This window comes from Lissotriton helveticus, chromosome 12 (assembly GCF_964261635.1).
Source record: "Lissotriton helveticus chromosome 12, aLisHel1.1, whole genome shotgun sequence".
Lineage (NCBI taxonomy): Eukaryota > Metazoa > Chordata > Amphibia > Caudata > Salamandridae > Lissotriton > Lissotriton helveticus.
In genome coordinates, this window is record NC_136073.1 from 758,105,700 (window position 1) to 758,124,799 (window position 19,100).

General features: G+C 43.9%; 1 protein-coding gene across 5 annotated transcripts in view; it reads left to right on the top strand.

The window, feature by feature from the left end:
- MEF2D (myocyte enhancer factor 2D) overlaps window positions 1–19,100 on the top strand; it is a 449,440-nt gene that overhangs the window by 369,255 nt on the left and 61,085 nt on the right. For all 5 annotated transcript variants that reach the window (XM_078671232.1, XM_078671228.1, XM_078671231.1 and 2 more), the window contains 2 exons: window positions 12,706–12,843; window positions 18,307–18,517. In XM_078671232.1, coding sequence (XP_078527358.1) covers window positions 12,706–12,843; window positions 18,307–18,517 — 349 coding nt within the window. The remainder of the gene's footprint in view (window positions 1–12,705; window positions 12,844–18,306; window positions 18,518–19,100) is intronic.

The window sequence follows — 19,100 nt, forward strand, 5'->3', positions numbered from 1 at the left end:
CAGGCAGGCAAGGAGGGTCCACGGAGCAGGTTGGAAGCCCTGGTGTTGACACCCAGTGGCATTCACAGAAGCGTGACCCTGGCCAAGAGGCAGAGAGAAGGCTACATGCGGATCTGGAAGAACAGAAGATCTGAGCGGTAGGATTGGTCCAGCAGCCCTGGGGTCAGCATTTGGTATTAAGGATCATTTCAGAATTCACACATGATAAAATGAATATTCCTAACTAATCAGAGCTGTTCGGATTCATCAGTGCGTAGTACATGTCTACATTAAAAAACATCTCCATAACAAAACCTGCGGAACAAAATGAATCTGTGTATATTAAAGTGGAAACTTGAAATATAGGTGTTTGGTGAGTAAATATAGGCTTTAAGAGTTGAGAAAAGGCGAACTAAGACAAGCCAAGGGAGAGTTTTAAGAATGACCCTCCTGTCCGCTTATGTTGTTAATAGAGTAAGTTAGAGGTAATAATGTAGAAGTAATGCTTCCCTTCCACGCCACAAGCCCCGAAGCAGAATAGCCATGAAGGAAACTCTGCGGCCACAGCCTCCAAACCCTCCTAGTCTTCCCATTTATCATCATGGGCACCCTGTGGGTGGCAGGATTTGCCATCACCTGCCCGGCTGGCAGTCCATAGTATCGGACAGGTGGGGTTTGCAGATTGTCCAAAGCAGCTGTTGAAGGTGACTGAACCCCAGAGCGGACAAACTCAGCCAGAGTTGCCTAGCTGATCACGAATGGCGTCTCATTCCAGAGGTGGTGCAAGGTCTCTTTCAGCAATGGGGAGACTAGAGCCTTGGTTAGATCCGTTTGCCACCACCGAGAACACGCAATGTCAGCAGTTCTTTGAGCTGGAGTTTCCAAAGCGGCTCTCGCTTAGAGATACTTTTTGTCTCGAGTAGAGCTCAGGCTTCCTGTACGCCTTTCCGCCCATACCATTCCCGCTCATAGTTCTCAAGAAGATCAGGAACGACCAGGCCCAAGTGATCCCTGTTGCTCCAAATTGGGCACGCAGAGTGGTATCCCGAGCCGTGAGCAAGGCCATTGGTCCTCCGATCAGGCTGCCCCTTCCTGAGGATCTTCTGTCACAGCAGCAGGGGTGGGTTTAACACCCAAACCTGTTAACGCTCCGCTTTCTTGCGTGAGGAATAAGCAGTGACAGTTGATAGCCTACGATCTTCCACCCCAAAGTCTGCATTGTTACCTTGACAGCCAGGATTCCATCTCCCTATATGGTTTACGCCTGCCTTTGGGCTAAATTTGTGGCATGATGTTCAGAAAGACACATTGATCCCCATTCTGCACCCCTTTCTCGAGTGCTCCTGTTTGTACTTTCCCTTTCCCAGCAGGGCTCTGGTCTGCGAACTGTTAAGGGAAATCTATCTGCAATTTATGCTTTTCTTCGGTTGCCTACCAAGCTTACCTTTTCCATTCCCTATTGTACATAGGTTTTTGAAAGGTTTGCAACATATGTTCCCTCCCACTCCCTTCATTATGCGCCAATGGGGTCTCAATCTCATCCTTATTTTCATGTGCGCTCGGTTTGAGCCTCTGCTTAATTGTCCACTCAGGATGCTTACCATCAAGACAGCCTTTCTCATGGCAATCACATCTGCCCAGAGGGTCAGTGAGCTTTAAGCCTTGTCATCCAAGCCTCCTCATGTTAACATCTACCCAAACGTATTGATGCTTTGTACGAGAGCTTCCTTTCTTCCAAAAGTGGTCACTCCATTATACATAGGACAAATCATAACTCTGCCATCTTTTTACACTCCGCCTCATCACTCTAAGGAAGAGGTGCACCTTCACTGTCTGGATCCAAAAAGAGTGTTGTCATTCTACCATGACCGCATTAAAGAGTTTCGGGTGGACAACCAACTCTTCTTTGGGTTTGTTGGAGCGTAGAAAGGCCAGGAGGTGCAGAAGCGGATGGATCGTGCTCTGCATCAAAATCTGCTGTGCAATGGCAAAAGAAGCAACCCCTGAGGGTTTGCATGCTCATTGCACCAGAGATAAAGATCTAACCACAGCGTTAGCTCGCAGATTTCCAATCCAGGATATCTGTCAGACAGCAACGTGGGCCTAATTGCATTGGTCCTGCAGGGGTTTCTCATTCGAAATCGGTCTGTAGACCCACCTCTAGGAACGTATTGCTTCGGTATCTATTGTAAGGTAAGGAATCTGCAGCTGGAAGTCTCTATTAGAAGAACAAGTTACTTACCTTCGGTAACGCCTCATCTGGTAGAAACTCTTTCTAGCTGCATATTACCTACTGACCCATCCATCCTCCCAACTCTGCGAACGAATTTCTAGGACAGGATATTTTCCTTTCAGGGCACTAGTTTTCCACACCAGTGTTCAGTATACTTTGTGGCTCCACGCTCGCTCAAAGTAACTTGGGGCTGGGTGGTGCCTATATAGAGACCACAAACGTCACTTCTGGCATAAACAATCCCATGCAGAGCCGAACGACCCCCTACTAGTGCGCTGGGGATACTGCTTTCTTTCTTTCTTTATAAAGTTTTATATAGCGCGGACTTGATCCCGAAGGATATCCGAGCGCTTTACAATTTGAGGGAAATGAAGGTAACAGATCCGTACATAAACCTTGCTCACAAAAGATTTGCGGATCTAGTCTGATGCCTGGGGAATATTCTAAGGTAAGAAATCTGTGGCTAGGTAAAGTCTCCACCAGATAAGTCGTTTCTGAAGGTAAGTTACTTGTTCTTTCGGGCATCCTGAATTTACCAATGTTTTTCGCTATACATTTTTAAAGATTCCATATCGCTTCTGCCTCTGTAGCAGAATCTTTTGGCGCATGGCATATTTTATGTCCATGCCTGTGATTTCTTTTACCTTAAAATCACATAGATGCCAGAAAAATGCCTTTTCGTCTGTAATGTAATTGTAAATGTGTGTAGTCTTCTTCCTTTCCTGCTTGACAGAAACAAATATCGGCAACACAGGTTTGAGCTTTGGCTTGCTTTGGGAGCTTGAGTTGTTCTGGTGGAACATATTCATCTTTGTAACGGCATAAGCCCCATGCAGGTACCGAACTCCGGCCCGATCGGAGCCTGCCCTGGTTTCGTAACTCAGTTGTCCATGCGTTCTGGTTCTTGTAGTTCTGTTTTTACAGAGTAATGTGATCTGATAGGTAAGAGTGTCTTCGCATGGGTTAACTAACTGCCCACTTCTTCTTACTTGAGTAACCTGAGCTCTGACACAACAGAAAGTTCATTTTACAGGCTTTGTTGGTGAGCTGGCCACATTACGGCATGAAGGCGAGACGCGGTTGGACGACCGTGAAGCAAACTCGGTGTGAGAAGTGAAACAATGAAAATGCACACAGGGTGCAGCTTAGGGCGGCCTCGCCGCTGCTGTGCCCACACTCGCCCACCTTGTGGTGCCAGCAGTCCCTCGGTGCTGCTAGTGTGCAGATTGTGCAAGGGAGAGCTGCCACGTGGGATTGTTGTTGGCAGGTTATTTTTAGCCGCCCTGTGCTGGTGGGCCGTGCAGCTGGCTCCCTGCTCCGGCCCGGAAGCCACCGGCTCTTTCATCCGACCTCCAAGCTCCTGTCCTCATGAGCACCGCGGTGCAGCCCAAGTTTGCCGAGGGAGGCCTGCTGGGTGACAGGAAACTCCACCTGGTGCGGGGCCCGCCCTGCCCACTCGCAGTCAGTCGAATGAGCCCTACTCCTTCTTTTAAAAGTGTTTGCGAGCAGCGGCTAGCCGCGCTCCTGGGAGTGACGTCGCAGTGAGGCTCAAAACCCAAATCCACCTCCTCTGACACAGGAACATTCTAGAAGGGCCGTTGTTTCCAGTGCAGGGATGGGTAAAGCGAACGGTTCTTTTCCCTCTTTAATTCCAACACAGATAAACTCACCACTCTAGATCCTTTAAGGAGTGTAAAAAGTTAGGCAGACATATTTTTAACTTCTTGCATTCATATAGTTGGGTCTGATGGCTTAGTGGACAAATGCGTCCACTTTAGGGGCCTGTGTTTGGCCTCAGGGTCACAAGTTAAAATCACTCAGCCTATCTTATCATCCTTCTGAGGTCGATAAAATTAGTACCATTGAGTTGGGTAACAATAAACATCTGTTATTCAGACCCTTCTGGGTGAACGTGCGCTTTACAAATACACGTTATCTTATGTTATATAGCTCTGCATTTGCTTGAGGATGCATCAAGGCACGTTAACGGGAAGATAGCACACTACAGACTAGAGGGCTTGCTTGGACATAAGTTGCGTCTCAGTGCAGCTGTGAGGGAAGATTGTTGTGTCGTGTATTGATTGACCAGTGAGGTGCTCCTATACTGACATTGGTTGCTGTGCTCAAGCTGTTAGAACACCTGTACTTTACATCCATTTAAGCCTGTTCGGATGGGAATGGTATGAGTTAGGAGTGTGGCCTGGTTTTGAAGGGTTTTGGTGTCATGTACAGCCTGTAGTGGAAAGCGCCTCTTGTGTCCATGTGGTTGTGTAGCTCTGTTTATAATTGAAGTGGAATGCAAGAGTTACATTTTCACCTCTGTGAACCGAAGAACTTGGCTCTCTTATCCAAAATATACTATTATTAGAGCACGTGTTGCTCTATACTAACATTTTGATTTATAAAAATATTGGTGCTACTAAATAAATAGTCATGTTTTCGTTCATTTGCATAACTTGTTTTTTGATTCGATAAGTGGGTATTATTGTTTCAGCGTCCCACAGGTTTTCCTGAGACGCCTCACATCCAGCGTCTTTCCCTTTGCATCCTCTGTCACTATTTGAATATAATTTAAAACTCACCCACTCACCCTTTTCCCACATTTTTCTTGACTAATTAGAGTGTTTCGCTCATTTGCTTCTCCTTCACAAAACGATTGATTCAGTGTTTTGAGGTGGTTGTTTTGACAGCTCATTTCCTTTTTGATGGCATGACGTTTTCCGTAACCAAACTGAGGCAATTAGTTGATTTGAATTTTTGCCTCATTTACCCACTTTGGAAATAGAAGATGTTCACTATAATACCGGTTTCACCCTCTACATTCAAATGTTGTGATCCTGAGCTATCAATGTCAGTCAACATCTCAACGCTCCGTTCTCTCGACTGGACAAATGGGAGGTTTTAGCATCAGCTGAAAATTGTTATTAAGTGCTACAAAAAGTTATTCCTTCTGGGAAGGGGAAGAAGTAATTGGGTTCACTAAGTTGTGCTGTAAAAGATTACTCACTCTCTTTGAGAATGTACAAAGTCATTCGACTGTAGTATACACTGAAGGAATATCGCTTTGCTCCGGGGAGAGTATTATTTACGTTAGGGTAAAATAATCTGAGTAGTGTGCAGGAGGCTTTAACTCCTCACAGACAAAGAATAAGTATTAAATGTTCACGGCGCACAGTTGGTGTGAAATAACAAATCATACTACTTTGCAGTGTGGAAGAGGTAAAAGGTGTAGTGTGGTAGTAGAGTATTGCATTGTGAATGTCGAGACACGTTGGACATGTGCTTCAAGGTCCAGGATGTGCTAGTGTAGTTGCTGGTGCCTTGAAGCTAAGTATCTGAATAAAAGATCCATATTTTATTCATCTAAGTGCATATTGTATTCAGTTGTCCATTGTGAATGTAATGCGGGGTCCAGATGGTCCCAAAGGGAGAAGCGTTGGTCTTTCCTTTTCTGACATCAGAGCAGCTTGCCACGAGAAGCCACGCTCGCAGAAGTGATGCCACAATTCTTAGCAGGGATGCTGCAGAATTGAATGATTTGTGGAAAAAGTAGGGGTTGTCATTAGGTTTGACTGCCTTTTGAGGCGATGCGCCCGATCTGCAGTAGAAAAGTGCGTTGTTTGGTTTTCCTGATGGACGGTTGCACATCAGTATTGAGGGCAGGTACGGGATATCCAGGCCCTGAATATCCAACAGTATCCCTGTTGCAACATCACACCAATTGTTGCACTTAAAGTCAATGTCTGCTTTGTCTTTGTTACTCTTGGGTGACGCGCCACTGTGTGTCCCTTGGCTTTTTAAATGTGGTTACTGAGTTTGCCACCAGTGCCCCTAGGGGAGATTTCCCCTAGACTTGCTAGGCTTTCTGTGGCATTGACCTGCCATGTGTTACCCGACTGTATTCTGCAACAAGCCTAATAATGATACTAAAGCTAAAGCACGGAAGCTGGGAGGGAGAGGTGAGAAGACATCAGAGCTTCAAGAACTTGTAGCTTGTGGCTAGCTAGTGAATAGCTGAATGGGAAATAGGCAACAGCTGATGCTGCTTGCAGCCTACAGCAGAACTGACTAGGCTAGCATCTAAACAGTTAAAGTAATTATTTTACAAGAATGTGGGTCTGAATCTCGCTGGATTGTCATTGTGGAAAGCGTCTGTGCTGTGTTAGTTTAACATCCCAGAAACAGCTCATACGGTTCTCTCCCTGAACATCTTAGACTAGAGCTACCACCTCCAATCAGCAGTTACCTGGACTGTGGACTAAGAATAGCCTTACTTGTGAACTCAGTGCCTTAGGATGTTCTTGTGAGGTTGTCCACTCCTGCAGGAGTTGTGCCTTTGCGCAAGGTTCGTATGTTTCGCTCACCAGCCGAAGTGTGTTGGCTTGTAATGGGGTGTTTTGGATATTGTGTGAGTTGTGCTATTGACCCCAGAGTGCATGATTTTGGTGTTGGAGTTGGTTAGCTCAGCTTGTATCTCGAACTGAACTTGCACAACTCAATATGGCATCCGCGTAGGATTGGATTCTGTTGGCGAATACCACTGTGGCACTCAACCAGTTACATAATACGGGTCATCACCAGCTTCTTGGCGTGACCCAGCAGCAAATCATGTTTTTAAAGTCAGCACTCCAGCTGCTGTGTTTCTCTTCTGTTTGGCCCAGGAATGTGGACTTATCATTACAGAAAAGCATTGCGGTCAAACGCGTGAACCTCTAGGGCTTTCCAGGGAATATACTTCAAACTGACATCTTTTTATTGGATGAAAGTTGCTTGATGTGTTGTTCACAAGAGATGCGTTGGGATCCACCATTGGTAGCCATTTCCTTTTGTGTCATCTGGTCTGATTTCAGTGTGAAGGCCAGTAGTTGACCAACTATTTCTATAAACAATTTCCGCCTGTCCATAATCATGAATTTAAAAATGGAGCAGATACGGTTTCTGTCGAGAAAACGATGTTGTTTGTTGCTGAGTCTATAATAATAAAATATTTCTTTCATTTGATTTATGTTCTAATGATTGTGTTCGCACAGTGCGCTTTTGTTTAGTCTCGTGTCTATCATTTGCTGTTGTATTAATCAGTGTATTTACAGATGCTAATTGGCAGGCAAACCTCTCAATTTCCCTGCTTGCGTGGGATGGTGTCTCGATTTGGAAGCGCTTTTGCAGTCAGCCCTATCATTTAGGAAATTAGAAGTGTTATTTTTTTTAATCTACTTAATAGAATGCCTTCTGTAAATCAAATAAACCGTCTGAAATCTACTATTACTGCGTATCACTGTCCATTTATCATCTCAAATGTTTAAAGGTAATGTAAACATCTAGTTATATTTACAGTGGCAGAAGTTTGATTTTCCAGATAGCACATTAGCAATGTGGTCGTCATTTTTTCTGCGGTGGCCAACTTGGGCATTAAGGAGACGCTTTAATTGTGTGACCAGTGCCTACCTCTGAGTTCTTGTTTTTTTTTCCCAAATGAAGCTAGGAAAGTTGTAATTTGTTAATGTATTCCTGATTGGTACTATAACAGCTCTAAAAGGAAAGTTAGAGTTGATGTGTCAGTTAACTAGCCATATGACCAGACATATGATCAGAGTTGTAGACCCTGTTGCAGGGGAGGACATGGTTAGGAACCCATGAGTGTGAGCATGTGACTCACACTGCTCCATACAGTTTAAACGTTACCACCACTGTTTTTGTTTAATTGGTGTGCTCCCAACTCTGTGATTATCCCCCATAAGTTTAAATATTAAAGTGGGGTTGTTAAAGTGGAGTTGTCCAACAACAGAACTCCAAAAGCACATGCAGCTCCAGTGAAGCACTTGTCCTATGTCTCCACTGGTTCTACCTCCAAACCACCACACCCCCTTTGACTCTATCTCCGCCCTGCATATTGTCCCTAGACTTTAGAACGCTTCACCCCGTTCTTAGTGCAGACTGAGAACTCACCTGTTATTTTATAATGTTTATTACGCGCTCTAGATGAAGGGCCTACCACTGGAGGCCTTGATTTTAAGCTGCCGCAACATAGTAGAGGTTTGCGACCGCTCACTGAGGATAGATTAGGCTTTTATAAATTACACTCCATTTAGTGAATTTGGAAATGTAGTTAGTGGGTCACAAGACTGTCAAACTGGACTGTTAAAGGCAACTTTGAGAAGCCACGCCCTACCGCTCATCTGTATTTTGTTTATGTTGGTGATCATTTTCTAGCTTTTACGCACTTCGTGATCTCACTGGCAAAAAAATGCCCTATCTTTCAGCTTCTCTGTATTGTCACTCATGAGTGTGCTTAGGAGTGTTGGACTGATGGCTGATCATTGCGATGGTCTACTTAGAAGGCACACTGGTTGTCTGTTAATCAATCGTTTTGGTTTAATTTATGAATATGTGTAAGATAGTTTCAGAGGTTATATTGCCACAACCTTACACAGTGGGTTCGATATCCAGAAATAACTTTTCGGTACTTGGGCAGATTTGCCTCTCAAAAAGAAACAGTGACACTTTATCTTTGTTCCCCCTCAATCTTCAATTGACCGCATTAGACCAATGAATCACTTTCTCAACATTGAAACAAGAGTGGAGACTTTTAATTGGGCAGGACGTCATTTACTAGACCACTACAGAAGCGCAAGGATTTGCTTTTTGACTGTCCTTCCTACGGAGAATGCTGTTAAATTAGGTGAGCAATGCTGCAGAGATATCAACAGCCCCTCTGTTTTTAATGCCGCCTGTAGCCCCACCACAGTAAAGTGTATGGGCCAAAAGGTCAGGTTTCTTGGAATACCCTATTCATTTTTGCTCCTTCTGGATATATTTCTGTTGCTTCCTGCCTGTTCCCAGATCAGAGTAGCCATTGAATTATCCCCACTGCAGGCTTCAATTTCCGTCGCCTCTTCCGCTGCTTTTACCAAGGCGCATTCCCTCAGCCGCTGTTCATCTTGCCTTCTAAGGCACAGCACAGGATATATTCTGCCTCTGTGGGACACAGCGCCAGCCATCATTTACTCTTACAGGTTTTGGGCACACTGTTAACAGAGCCCAGTGAAGCTGTAAATTGGCTCACAAGGTCACACATTGCAGAAAATAATGGCACTTATTCCTAGGGAAAAGAAAATCTCTGGAGCGCTTTGATGGACATTGTTAATGTTACCGTGGCGCTGCCTGGTGGGGAAAGCGACATGGCGCAGCATGTGAGAAAGTTCTATATCATCACGCCACCATGTGAGTGCACAAAATACTACATGTCCCAGGGCTTCAATGCATGTTGTAGCCATGTAACCCTGTACTATTTTGGAAGCAAGCCAAATATCTGTTATGTCGAAAAATTTGAAATGTAAGCAAGGGGTTAACATCTAGGTATGGAGCGGATTTTGCGAGTACTAAGTCCTAACATCAACAAATTTAAATACATTGTGGTTGTTGTCAAAACACTTTAATACATCTTTATACTAATACAGAGCTCCAGAAGACAGCCAGCACCGCTAACAATCAGCCAAAAATGTAGCTGTGAGATTTGATATAAGGCTAGGAAGGTAGCGGGATGGCGTCCATTTGGGGAAACTGCATAGTGTATTTCACTGGTATCCCATAAGGCAGCAGATACTGCATAGTTGACAATGAGCTGCCAGACCACACAGTGGGTTTCCGGTGGAAAGAAACAGAGGATGCGTGGATTGGTGTGATACAGTTGCAGAATCTAGTGTTTTTCCTGTGTCAACCAAGTTGAGTAGTCCGAGCGGTGGGATGTGGAGGCTGCGTATTGGAAGTGTGAGTAGGTGGGACTGGATTGGTCTCTGGCTGATTGTAATTGTAGCGCTGCTCATTCCTTTACCTTGATAGACTCCATCTGCGTTAGTATGCACACAGCCCACGCTTCAATTTCTTCTCATTGTCCACTGGTGCAGAAGGGCACCTGCTGCGTTCTTGTGATTGCTCACCACACCTCATTGATGTATTAATTTGACCAGAAGCCTCTTAGGAAGGGCTTTGATTAGCAGAGGTTCTTTAGGGAATAGTGCATGATTGCAACTATATTCAAAGAGTAAATTCCCCTTTAACTCCTGGATGTGTAATGAATGCACTGGCACGTTGAAATGTCGGCTATATGCATAAACTGTTCTCCCACATACCCAACAATTTTCGTTCTCACTAGTGTTGTTTTACATTCTTGTAAAAACCAACTGAGCCATAATTAAAGCTAAGATAATGGGCACGAGCACCCTGCCTCGAAAGACACCAGGTGGGTCCTGTTGCTTGGTCTTCGACACATCCTGGCATGGCGATCTCTGCCACTTCCTTGTGGTGATCTAGTCTTTGACCCCCAAATTTAATGATAGTAAAAGTCCTTTGATCAGCCCTCATTAATATTAATAAATGTAGGAAACATATGTAACCTCTTAAGCTAGAGCTTATCTGAATAGACGTAAAAATAATTGGAATCGTAAGTGCTATTCCTCCATGGAGCCTGGTCCGTATCATGTCGTAAGGGATGTTGTAGAAGAAAATGTATTTGTTGTTTTAAGATTGACCCACCAAAGTTCGAACCCCGAGGTGCATGTTTGTTTTCCTTATTTTTTGTGAATTGTTGAATAAGTTTGCCAAGTTTGGAACAAGTCAGCGTGACCTATTTAGGCACACATGGAAGCAGTCATACTCACTGCCTTCTTAACTCCTAGAAAGTAAACTCCAACTGATCAAACCTGTTATTAGGTTGTAAAAGGTTCATATCTGTTAGTGCTCATAGGGGAGATGTTTGCCTCCTTTGACTATATAAACGAGTGCACTCACTTGAGAACTTTACTCTATATTGTTGCTATAAAAGTCATTTCTTTAGAATAGATTCTCTGTAAAGCTGTACTTGAACATTCTGCTCTTCGTTATTCTTCCTTTTGGGGCAAAGGTAACCTGATAGTCCATGGAAGAGGTCCTTTTCCATTTCCACTGCATTAGACACCTCAGAACCTCTTAACAGTGAATTGCCTCTTTTGCAGGTCTTGCATACAACTCTTTTGGAATGATGACTCTCAGTGTCGAGTCATAATGCACAGTGTCCGTCATTGAATGCACAACAGTAATCGCTTTCTGTATATAGGTGTATGGAGTCCTGTAGAGCTATGCAGGATTTCCAATAAGTCTTCTCTCTACAGCTGCTGTCTGCATTGTTGTCTTGTTATGGATTCCTGAGGTGGATCCAGGTTGGTGTTGTCGATCCTCCTATTCATCGCCTACTGGATGTTCAAGCTTAGTAAGCTTTCTGATTCAGGAAATGCATGTTACAAATGAATACATATTAATGAACCCTTGCACCAATAGCGTCTGCCTTACAAACCCTCTTACTACTGAAGATGTACTACTGAAGATGTAATGCCAGAGAAAACAGACGAGACTTCCAGTATTATTTATAAATGGGCTCTGTGTTCAGTCTAACCTCTGTTCTCAAAGACATTGGCCTAAACCCATCTTGGGCACAGACTTCAAGTTATGGATGAGGGGTGGGAGAGTGTGGAAGAGAGGTGCAGATTGACATTGCTCTCAGAGTCCAGGGTTGATGCCACCTTGAAAGAATGCAATTTACAGGTGCATTGTAAGAGGAGTTAATTCAAATTTCTCTCAAGGAGGGTGGAGTTAGGGTTCAGTGACCTGCACTTTGATGTCCCTGAAGCGCAGACATTCTGTTGAATAGTCAGAATCGGAGGTGCTCTCTTTACTGCAGTTGGGAGGGAGAGTGATCGTGGAGATATCGTATCCATCAACCCAAAGTGGTGGATTCGGAGTTCCAAGTTGACCATTCTCCAGATTAATAAGTACAGGTGTGCCAAGAGCCGAGCTAAGAACCAAGTCATGGTTTAAATCACAAGTCATATGATGAAAGGGCACAGCTGAGTATGTATATGAGCACCGAAAGTAATGAGGGGTGGAGTATTAGCGCTTTAGTCTTCTCCAAGGTTTAAAAACTTCAGAACAGAATGATATTCTGTAATTGAACCTTTAAGAACAGTGGGCAAGGTCTAAGGTGGAGTAGGAAGCAGGGAATTGGGGAGGCTAAGGAGCATTGTTGTCAAATGCCATTTTCACATCTGTTGCACTGAATTCATGCTTAAACCTCTCAGAATTAGACGTGGAGAGAGAATAAGTATCGAGGCAGAACCATGGCAGCAGTAGTATATAAGAACAAAGGAAACCTCCAGACATTGTGTTGAGTTATGGTGTGGCCAGAAGGAATGGCAAGGTTAATCAGTACTGCCACTACAACCCATCCATCTGTTTGTATAAAGCTTCAATCTGTAAATGTCTATCGAAAGTAGAAACACAGCATGAAAAGCCAGGATCTGATACAAATGCCTAGCCAACAGAATGATAGTTCTTATTTAAACATGTTAGACAAATGAATGGGTTTGTTAATTGATGTACACTGTGGGGCACTACGTTTACTGCTTCCACCATGCATCTCCATCAAAGATGCAGACCTGAAAATGTCATGATTGTGATTTCAGACGTTAAGAAAGAAAGGTTTTAACGGTTGTGACAGTCCTGAGCCGGATGGTGATGATTCGATTGACCAGAGCCCCCTCATGGAAGACAAATACCGCAAGGCGAGCGAAGACCTCGACATTCTGTTCAAGCGCTATGGTGTAAGTAAACATCCTTCAGAAAGTCTTCATTATCTTTCTTTCTTTTGTTCGATTCTTTCCTCTTCTCTTCCTTCCCCCGACCTTTCTACTCCATCCATTTCCTCCTTCCCTGACCAATGTCCCTGCATCAAACTCCCTTGCATTTCTACAACCAATCTGAATTCCTCCTTTCTATTCCAACCCACTTCATACAATTCCTATTTGCACCTGAATCTTTGTCCTCCGCCTATTGACCCTCCACATTTCATCATCCTCAACCTATTCCATCTGTCTCCCTGCTTCCCTTTGCTTATCCAACCTCTTCTTCTCCATTTCCCTCCTAATATTTCGTCCCCATCTACTCCTGCTGTCTTTTTATACCTGCTGCGCTATTCCAATTCACTATTCAATCCCTTCATCATTTCTCTGCCCAATCGCTACCTATTCCATCTTCTCCACCCTTTCTCATATTTACAACCCAATCCCACTTTCCCAACTTTGATTCTCTATACAATTCCTTCTACTCCATTTGTTATACTCACTTAACCAACCACCCTATGTACCCCCAACCCACTTCTCCTACCACTTGCCAATCTCTACCCAATCCTGCCTGCTCGCACCTATCTTCTCTCAATGTCGGATTTCTCCCTATAATGTACATGCTCAAATTGCCCATGTCCATACATTTCCCCTTATCCACCCAATTGATCATGCTCCTTCCATTAATTGACTCTCCACCCTCCTCCTCTTCTTCCCCCAAATCCTTTGCCAACATTCCCTAAAAATCTCCATTCCTCTCGCATTCATTGTTCTATCCACAAATTGCCCTTTTCCTCTGGCAAATTGCCTTAATTCTAAAAAAATGTGCTTTGTCTACCAAACCTATTCACTCTCAAAATCACTTTTCTCACAACAACTTCTTCCACGTACAATGCTCTTGCTTCTGTCACCGCCTTCCACTATAATTTCACACTTTCTACTCCAACAACCCCGACTTTCCCAACTACCCCTTTGGCGTCTCTCCTTCTGTTACCCTACCCCATCCAACTTTCCTACCCCTGAACAACAAAGCAGGCGCTGAACAAGAAGCACAGGGAATGCGAGAGCCCAGACGCAGATGAAGTGTTTGCGCTGACACCACAGACGGAGGAGAAATATAAAAAGATTGACGAGGAATTTGATAAAATGATGCAGAATTATAGGCTCGCAGTGAGTACCTAGTGGGAGTGAACCACAGGCTTGCAGGGCAAGTTATATGTTAGTTTGGAAGTGGGAGGTAGAGGTGTGCATGGCTTGCTTCTGAAGCTCTGGGCTGTCCTTCAGTCTGCTTTTGCTAGGAAATAATCCAAGTAGGGAATGAAGGCTTGGAAAGTACCTGGCCTAGACGGAGATGTAAATAATCATATCCTTGATTTATATTTAAAAGATCCTATGCTGCACTTTAAATGTGCAGGTAATATTAGTCTCTTACAGCCTACTCTATGACTAGCAGTATTCGTGCAGACCACATGTTAATAAATAAGTTAGTAAGGTTACGCCTCTGCGTGGCCCCAATGTTGTAAATAGGAGAAAAAATGTATTTCTAGTGTAGAACTGGGAAGTTATTAATTAGGATCGGTCCCCCGTCCCTGTAGGACTGCAGTGCATTAATACATTTCCTGAACTACGTAGCAAGACACTACAAATAGTTCAAGGCTGGCTTGCTAGAGGCGCTAAGCAGCATCCAAGCAAGAGTAACACCGTTTGAAAAGAAAGGACATGTGAAAGTTAGCACCGTTTAGGAATTTGATGTTTTGAAACTCAGGATGTGGAATTTGTATAATTTATATGATTCAAGCCAAATCTGGGTTACTTGCATCAAAAAGCAAAAATTGTGGAAAATCCTGATTGATGAACATAACACAGGATTCTGTTCTAATGTTCTAAAGTTTTGGGAACTGTCTAGTATGTAAGTTGACTGGATCCCGAATAACAGAGTTCTGATACTGGTAGTGTATGCTTTACCAAACTACGTGAACCTTGCTAGATCACTTTTATGTCCCTCTGCCCCCTCGTTCTTTTATCCGCTCCTTGACAGTAGGCAAAGTCAAACCACTGTTAACATGATTAGAAGCTTCCTTGTAGAGCCTCTCTGCCCCACAGCAACAGAGCTAGAAACATTCATTGATCTTAATGGGAAAGGCCATGTGGTTACAAAAGTATTGAGCTCTAGACAGTTTCATATGAACTTTTTGAATATAAGTTTCCTGATGATAAGTAAATCATTTGCGTAACTGCAACAAATTATGGACGGTCTGCTGAATGATTCAAACATTCTCCCCCAGTCAAGAGATCTGGGTTAAATCCATTGTTCTTTTGCCCGCTATGCCACCCCAGTTTGGACCCAGCCATATGTAAATCAGCCTTGACCCTGTGCCTCATGGGATCAGTCCAGACCAAACTGCCAAGCAAGGTACTCCCTGGACTGGAAACCAGCATCCTGGGACCGGTTTCTTGGAATGTCACCCTTCATCAGCCAGGCTAGCTTGAATCCAGTGGCACAGTGAGCAAGGGACCCACGTCTGGGCATACCCATCCCAATTGGGGCAAAAAGTGTAACTGCAACAAATGATGCACGGAATGTTGAATGATTCAAACATTCTCCCCCAGTCAAGAGATCTGGGTTAAATCCATTGTTCTTTTACCCATTACACCACGCCGCTTTGATGATGGATTTAGGGCCAGATCTCTGTACTGGGGTAAATGTATGACATTATTCTGGATTCTGTCCATCAATTGTTGATTTTGCAAGTATATCCTTTGCAGCAGAACGGTTTTGGTTTCTGCTAAATGGTCTGGTGATATACAACACCATCCCATGATATGCATTTGCTTACCTTGTGAGAAGTTCTCTGGGGCAGAGCATGTTGTGGTACTGGTGACTCTACAATCATCCTCTTTGCGGATTTCTGTGGCCACCAGAGCTCCTGAACATTATTTGTCATTTGTTTAAGCTTCTCGGTCCAGCCCAGTTACTTTCTGCCAAAGTTGTGTTGAAGCTTATCATCCTTGGTCAGCCGCCCTAAAGCATCATAAGTGAACACAGTCCACGGAGCACGGCTAGCAGATGTAAGGGAATACAGAAATCCCTGTTTGGTCATCACCATCAATTGGATGCTTGCTCTCAAAAGCTTATTTTATAGTAATCTCTAGTCTCAAATTTGAGATTTTCACCTACATGTTTATGGGTCCATTATATATTTGAAGATATCAGTAGGGCAAATGCAAGACTGCCGTACATGTTCCACAAGGTGCCCCACAAACTTTGGCCTTTGGTTTGGTATCAGATGGTTGACATTGTCCTGAAGAATACAAACCTGGCTCACTTTTAGTTTGTTCCAAACTTTTGATAGTCCAATGACAAAAATCATTGTATGAATTCCAAAACTGCACAAGTACTGCATAGTAACTATACTGAACTCGAGAAGATTAAAGGACAAATCTTCTACGTGCTGTCCCAAGCACTATCCAAGGGTACCCCACTAAGGAATGAGTTTCATTCCTGTCCGAAGTTGTATTCAGATGCCTAATTAATTTTAATATACTAGCCCTGGGAAAATCGCCCATTAACATCTTATTCCAGAAGTGTGAAACACACAGGAACCTTTCTAATGGAGTCACACGACTCCTTGCTTGATCACTTACAGGTCTTGAGCAATACTCTCAAAAGGATGTGACTTCTTATGTTTCTTAGCTTGAACTAGACACCCCTGGTTAAGTATGACCAGTAAGTGATAGAACTATTCTCTGTAAACTTTCTCTCCCAGAACACATTGGGGGCCATCGTTTCTCCTGCATTTACACCAGTTGGTCGTTGTTTAAAAGTCTGTCTCCTGAGGGGGACATTTGCCTTCGTGCATAGGCAAGCTTAACTACCACTGTGTAACTTATTGCAAAAGCAGGGCAGTTCCTTGACTAAAATTCATCTATAACCGTGTTTTCTGAGGGCGGAGTGTTTGTGTGTGTATGAGCCTTTGATTTGACTGAGGTGCTCTAACCAGCTTTGTGTGATGCCCATCCACTCCTAGACTAACGGAACTCATTTACTGGGACACTAACCACACACGAGACGAGGACACCTCCTCGTTGACACATCTGGATTGGATTTGCTTTCGATCCAGCAGATAAAAATGCAAATTTGAAGTTTGTCCATATGGTTTCACTATTCCTGGCGGTAGCAGATTAATCTGCAACGTGTTCGACAAGTGTATTTGTTTTGGTGTATGTTCTTTGCAAATAGTGCACACCAGCCCTGGTCTTTGGGTATATCCTCTGTGCAGGCAAGCCATTTTCCTGTAAGAAGCACAGGCTTTGGTCATCCGTACCTATTGTTTTTTTGTACTATGAAGACTAACGATGAATGTGATAAGTGAATTAGAAAAAGGAAGCGTTCAAAGACCGTTTAGCACCCTAATCCAGTGGCATGTTCAGATGAGTTGTCATAGGAGGGCTGACCCCAAGACAAAATCTGTTTCAAATCTAGAATGGATTCTTAGAGGAAACAAACACCCACTCATCATCTAAAAGCCTACGTATGACTTGTTGGTGTTAAGGAAAAGCTTCTGTCCTTTGGTGCGACTGTGGCGTCATGGAGAGCCCTGAGGTAAGTAGGGACAGAGAGATAACAGCCCTCCTTCCTCTGAAAGAAGTCGTCTTTAACAGAGAGATAAGAGGCACTTTGCTTAGCTAGTCAGGCAAAGGCGTCATTGTTTGTGCACTGCCACACTTCCATCAGGTTCACCTTATAGATTTGCAAGCTGTAATATTTTTATGCTCATGCACTTTGCGGGAGCTATCCTAGCGACATGAAAGTAATGTTTATATTGTGGAGAAGTAATAAACTCCTTGTCTGAAATGCTACCTGTTTACGTGGCTAAACATACCCCTAGGGTTCAGCCCATTCTTCTAACAGGTACACTAAAAGGTCAGAGCACAGTGAACCTGGGGGTTGTTGCTAAGGGTGTAGAAGCTGGAAAGCTACTTTCCCTTAAAACAAACAAACATCGTTGTAGCTGGATGGGTAGTTTAATATTAGCGTGTAGTCTGATCTTGCTCGTGGCAGTATGGATCCTACTGAAGAGATACAGAGTTCACAGCTGTGGTGAGTGTCTTTGACCATAGACTTGCTCGTCCACCAGCCTTCGACTGAAATATGGATCAACTAGAAGGAACGTCAAGAGCATCACAGCAGAGAACTGGTGATTTTTAGTGCAGAGCAAATGTTGGGCAGTCCTGAACTCTGAATATTAACGAAGGCTGCTGATGAAAATCTAGGAGGGAGTTTATGAAGATTCTCTTTCAGGCGCACAAGGAAAACGTTTTAGTAGTTTCTAGAGTCCTTTTCAGGGCTGGCCCTTTCAACTCACAGTCCGCACCTTGCCCTCTGTAAATCTGCGACAGTGGAATTTGAGAGTTGAACTGTTTCTTGTTTCTTTCTTGTTCCAGTCGACCGTTCCTGCACCAAACTTTGCTATGCCAGTCACAATCCCTGTATCCAGCCAGAACACTCTACAGTTCAGCAACCCAGGGGGCTCTCTCGTGACACAGTCGCTGATGACCTCGTCGCTGACTGACCCGCGGCTGCTGTCGCCGCAACAGTCACCCATGCAGCGGAACACGGTATCGCCTGGGCTACCGCAGCGGCCCGCCAGTGCCGGTGAGTACCAATTCATTCCTGGAGCAGACAGGGCACCATTCTTTCACTCTCACACTTAGAACAATCATCCCACGGTATTAATTAGCTCCTCCTGATCTCACTCCACCCTACTTTCTGACTTCGCAGTCACGCACGCCTCATTTCCTTCGTCTTCTCACCTTTTTAATCACAAGCATGTTGCCATCATTTGCTGACACTGCAAGAACCAGGAAAGGAAGTCAAGTTCTCATCAGTCTTAACAGTCACCTGTTTTAACTCTCGCTTTGAAAGCCAATTCTGTATAATTTTTCATAATAAATGTAACCATTGTTTGTATGGAAATTAAGAAAGAGATAAAAGCTGACCGTACTGGAAATGCTGGTTTTCTATACACTGTCTCTTCAAATGCTCTTCCCATATACATTCAGGAGAAGAATATTCATGTATTTTTTAAGTACTATGATATTAACAACTGCCAGAACCACCAAAATGGCCAGATCACTCCATGTCACCAGGCCTGGGCATTTCTTTTACAAGCAAATCTCAACTAATAGTTTATTCCAACTTCCTACATTTGTGTGAATCAAAACTACAAGTGCCACCA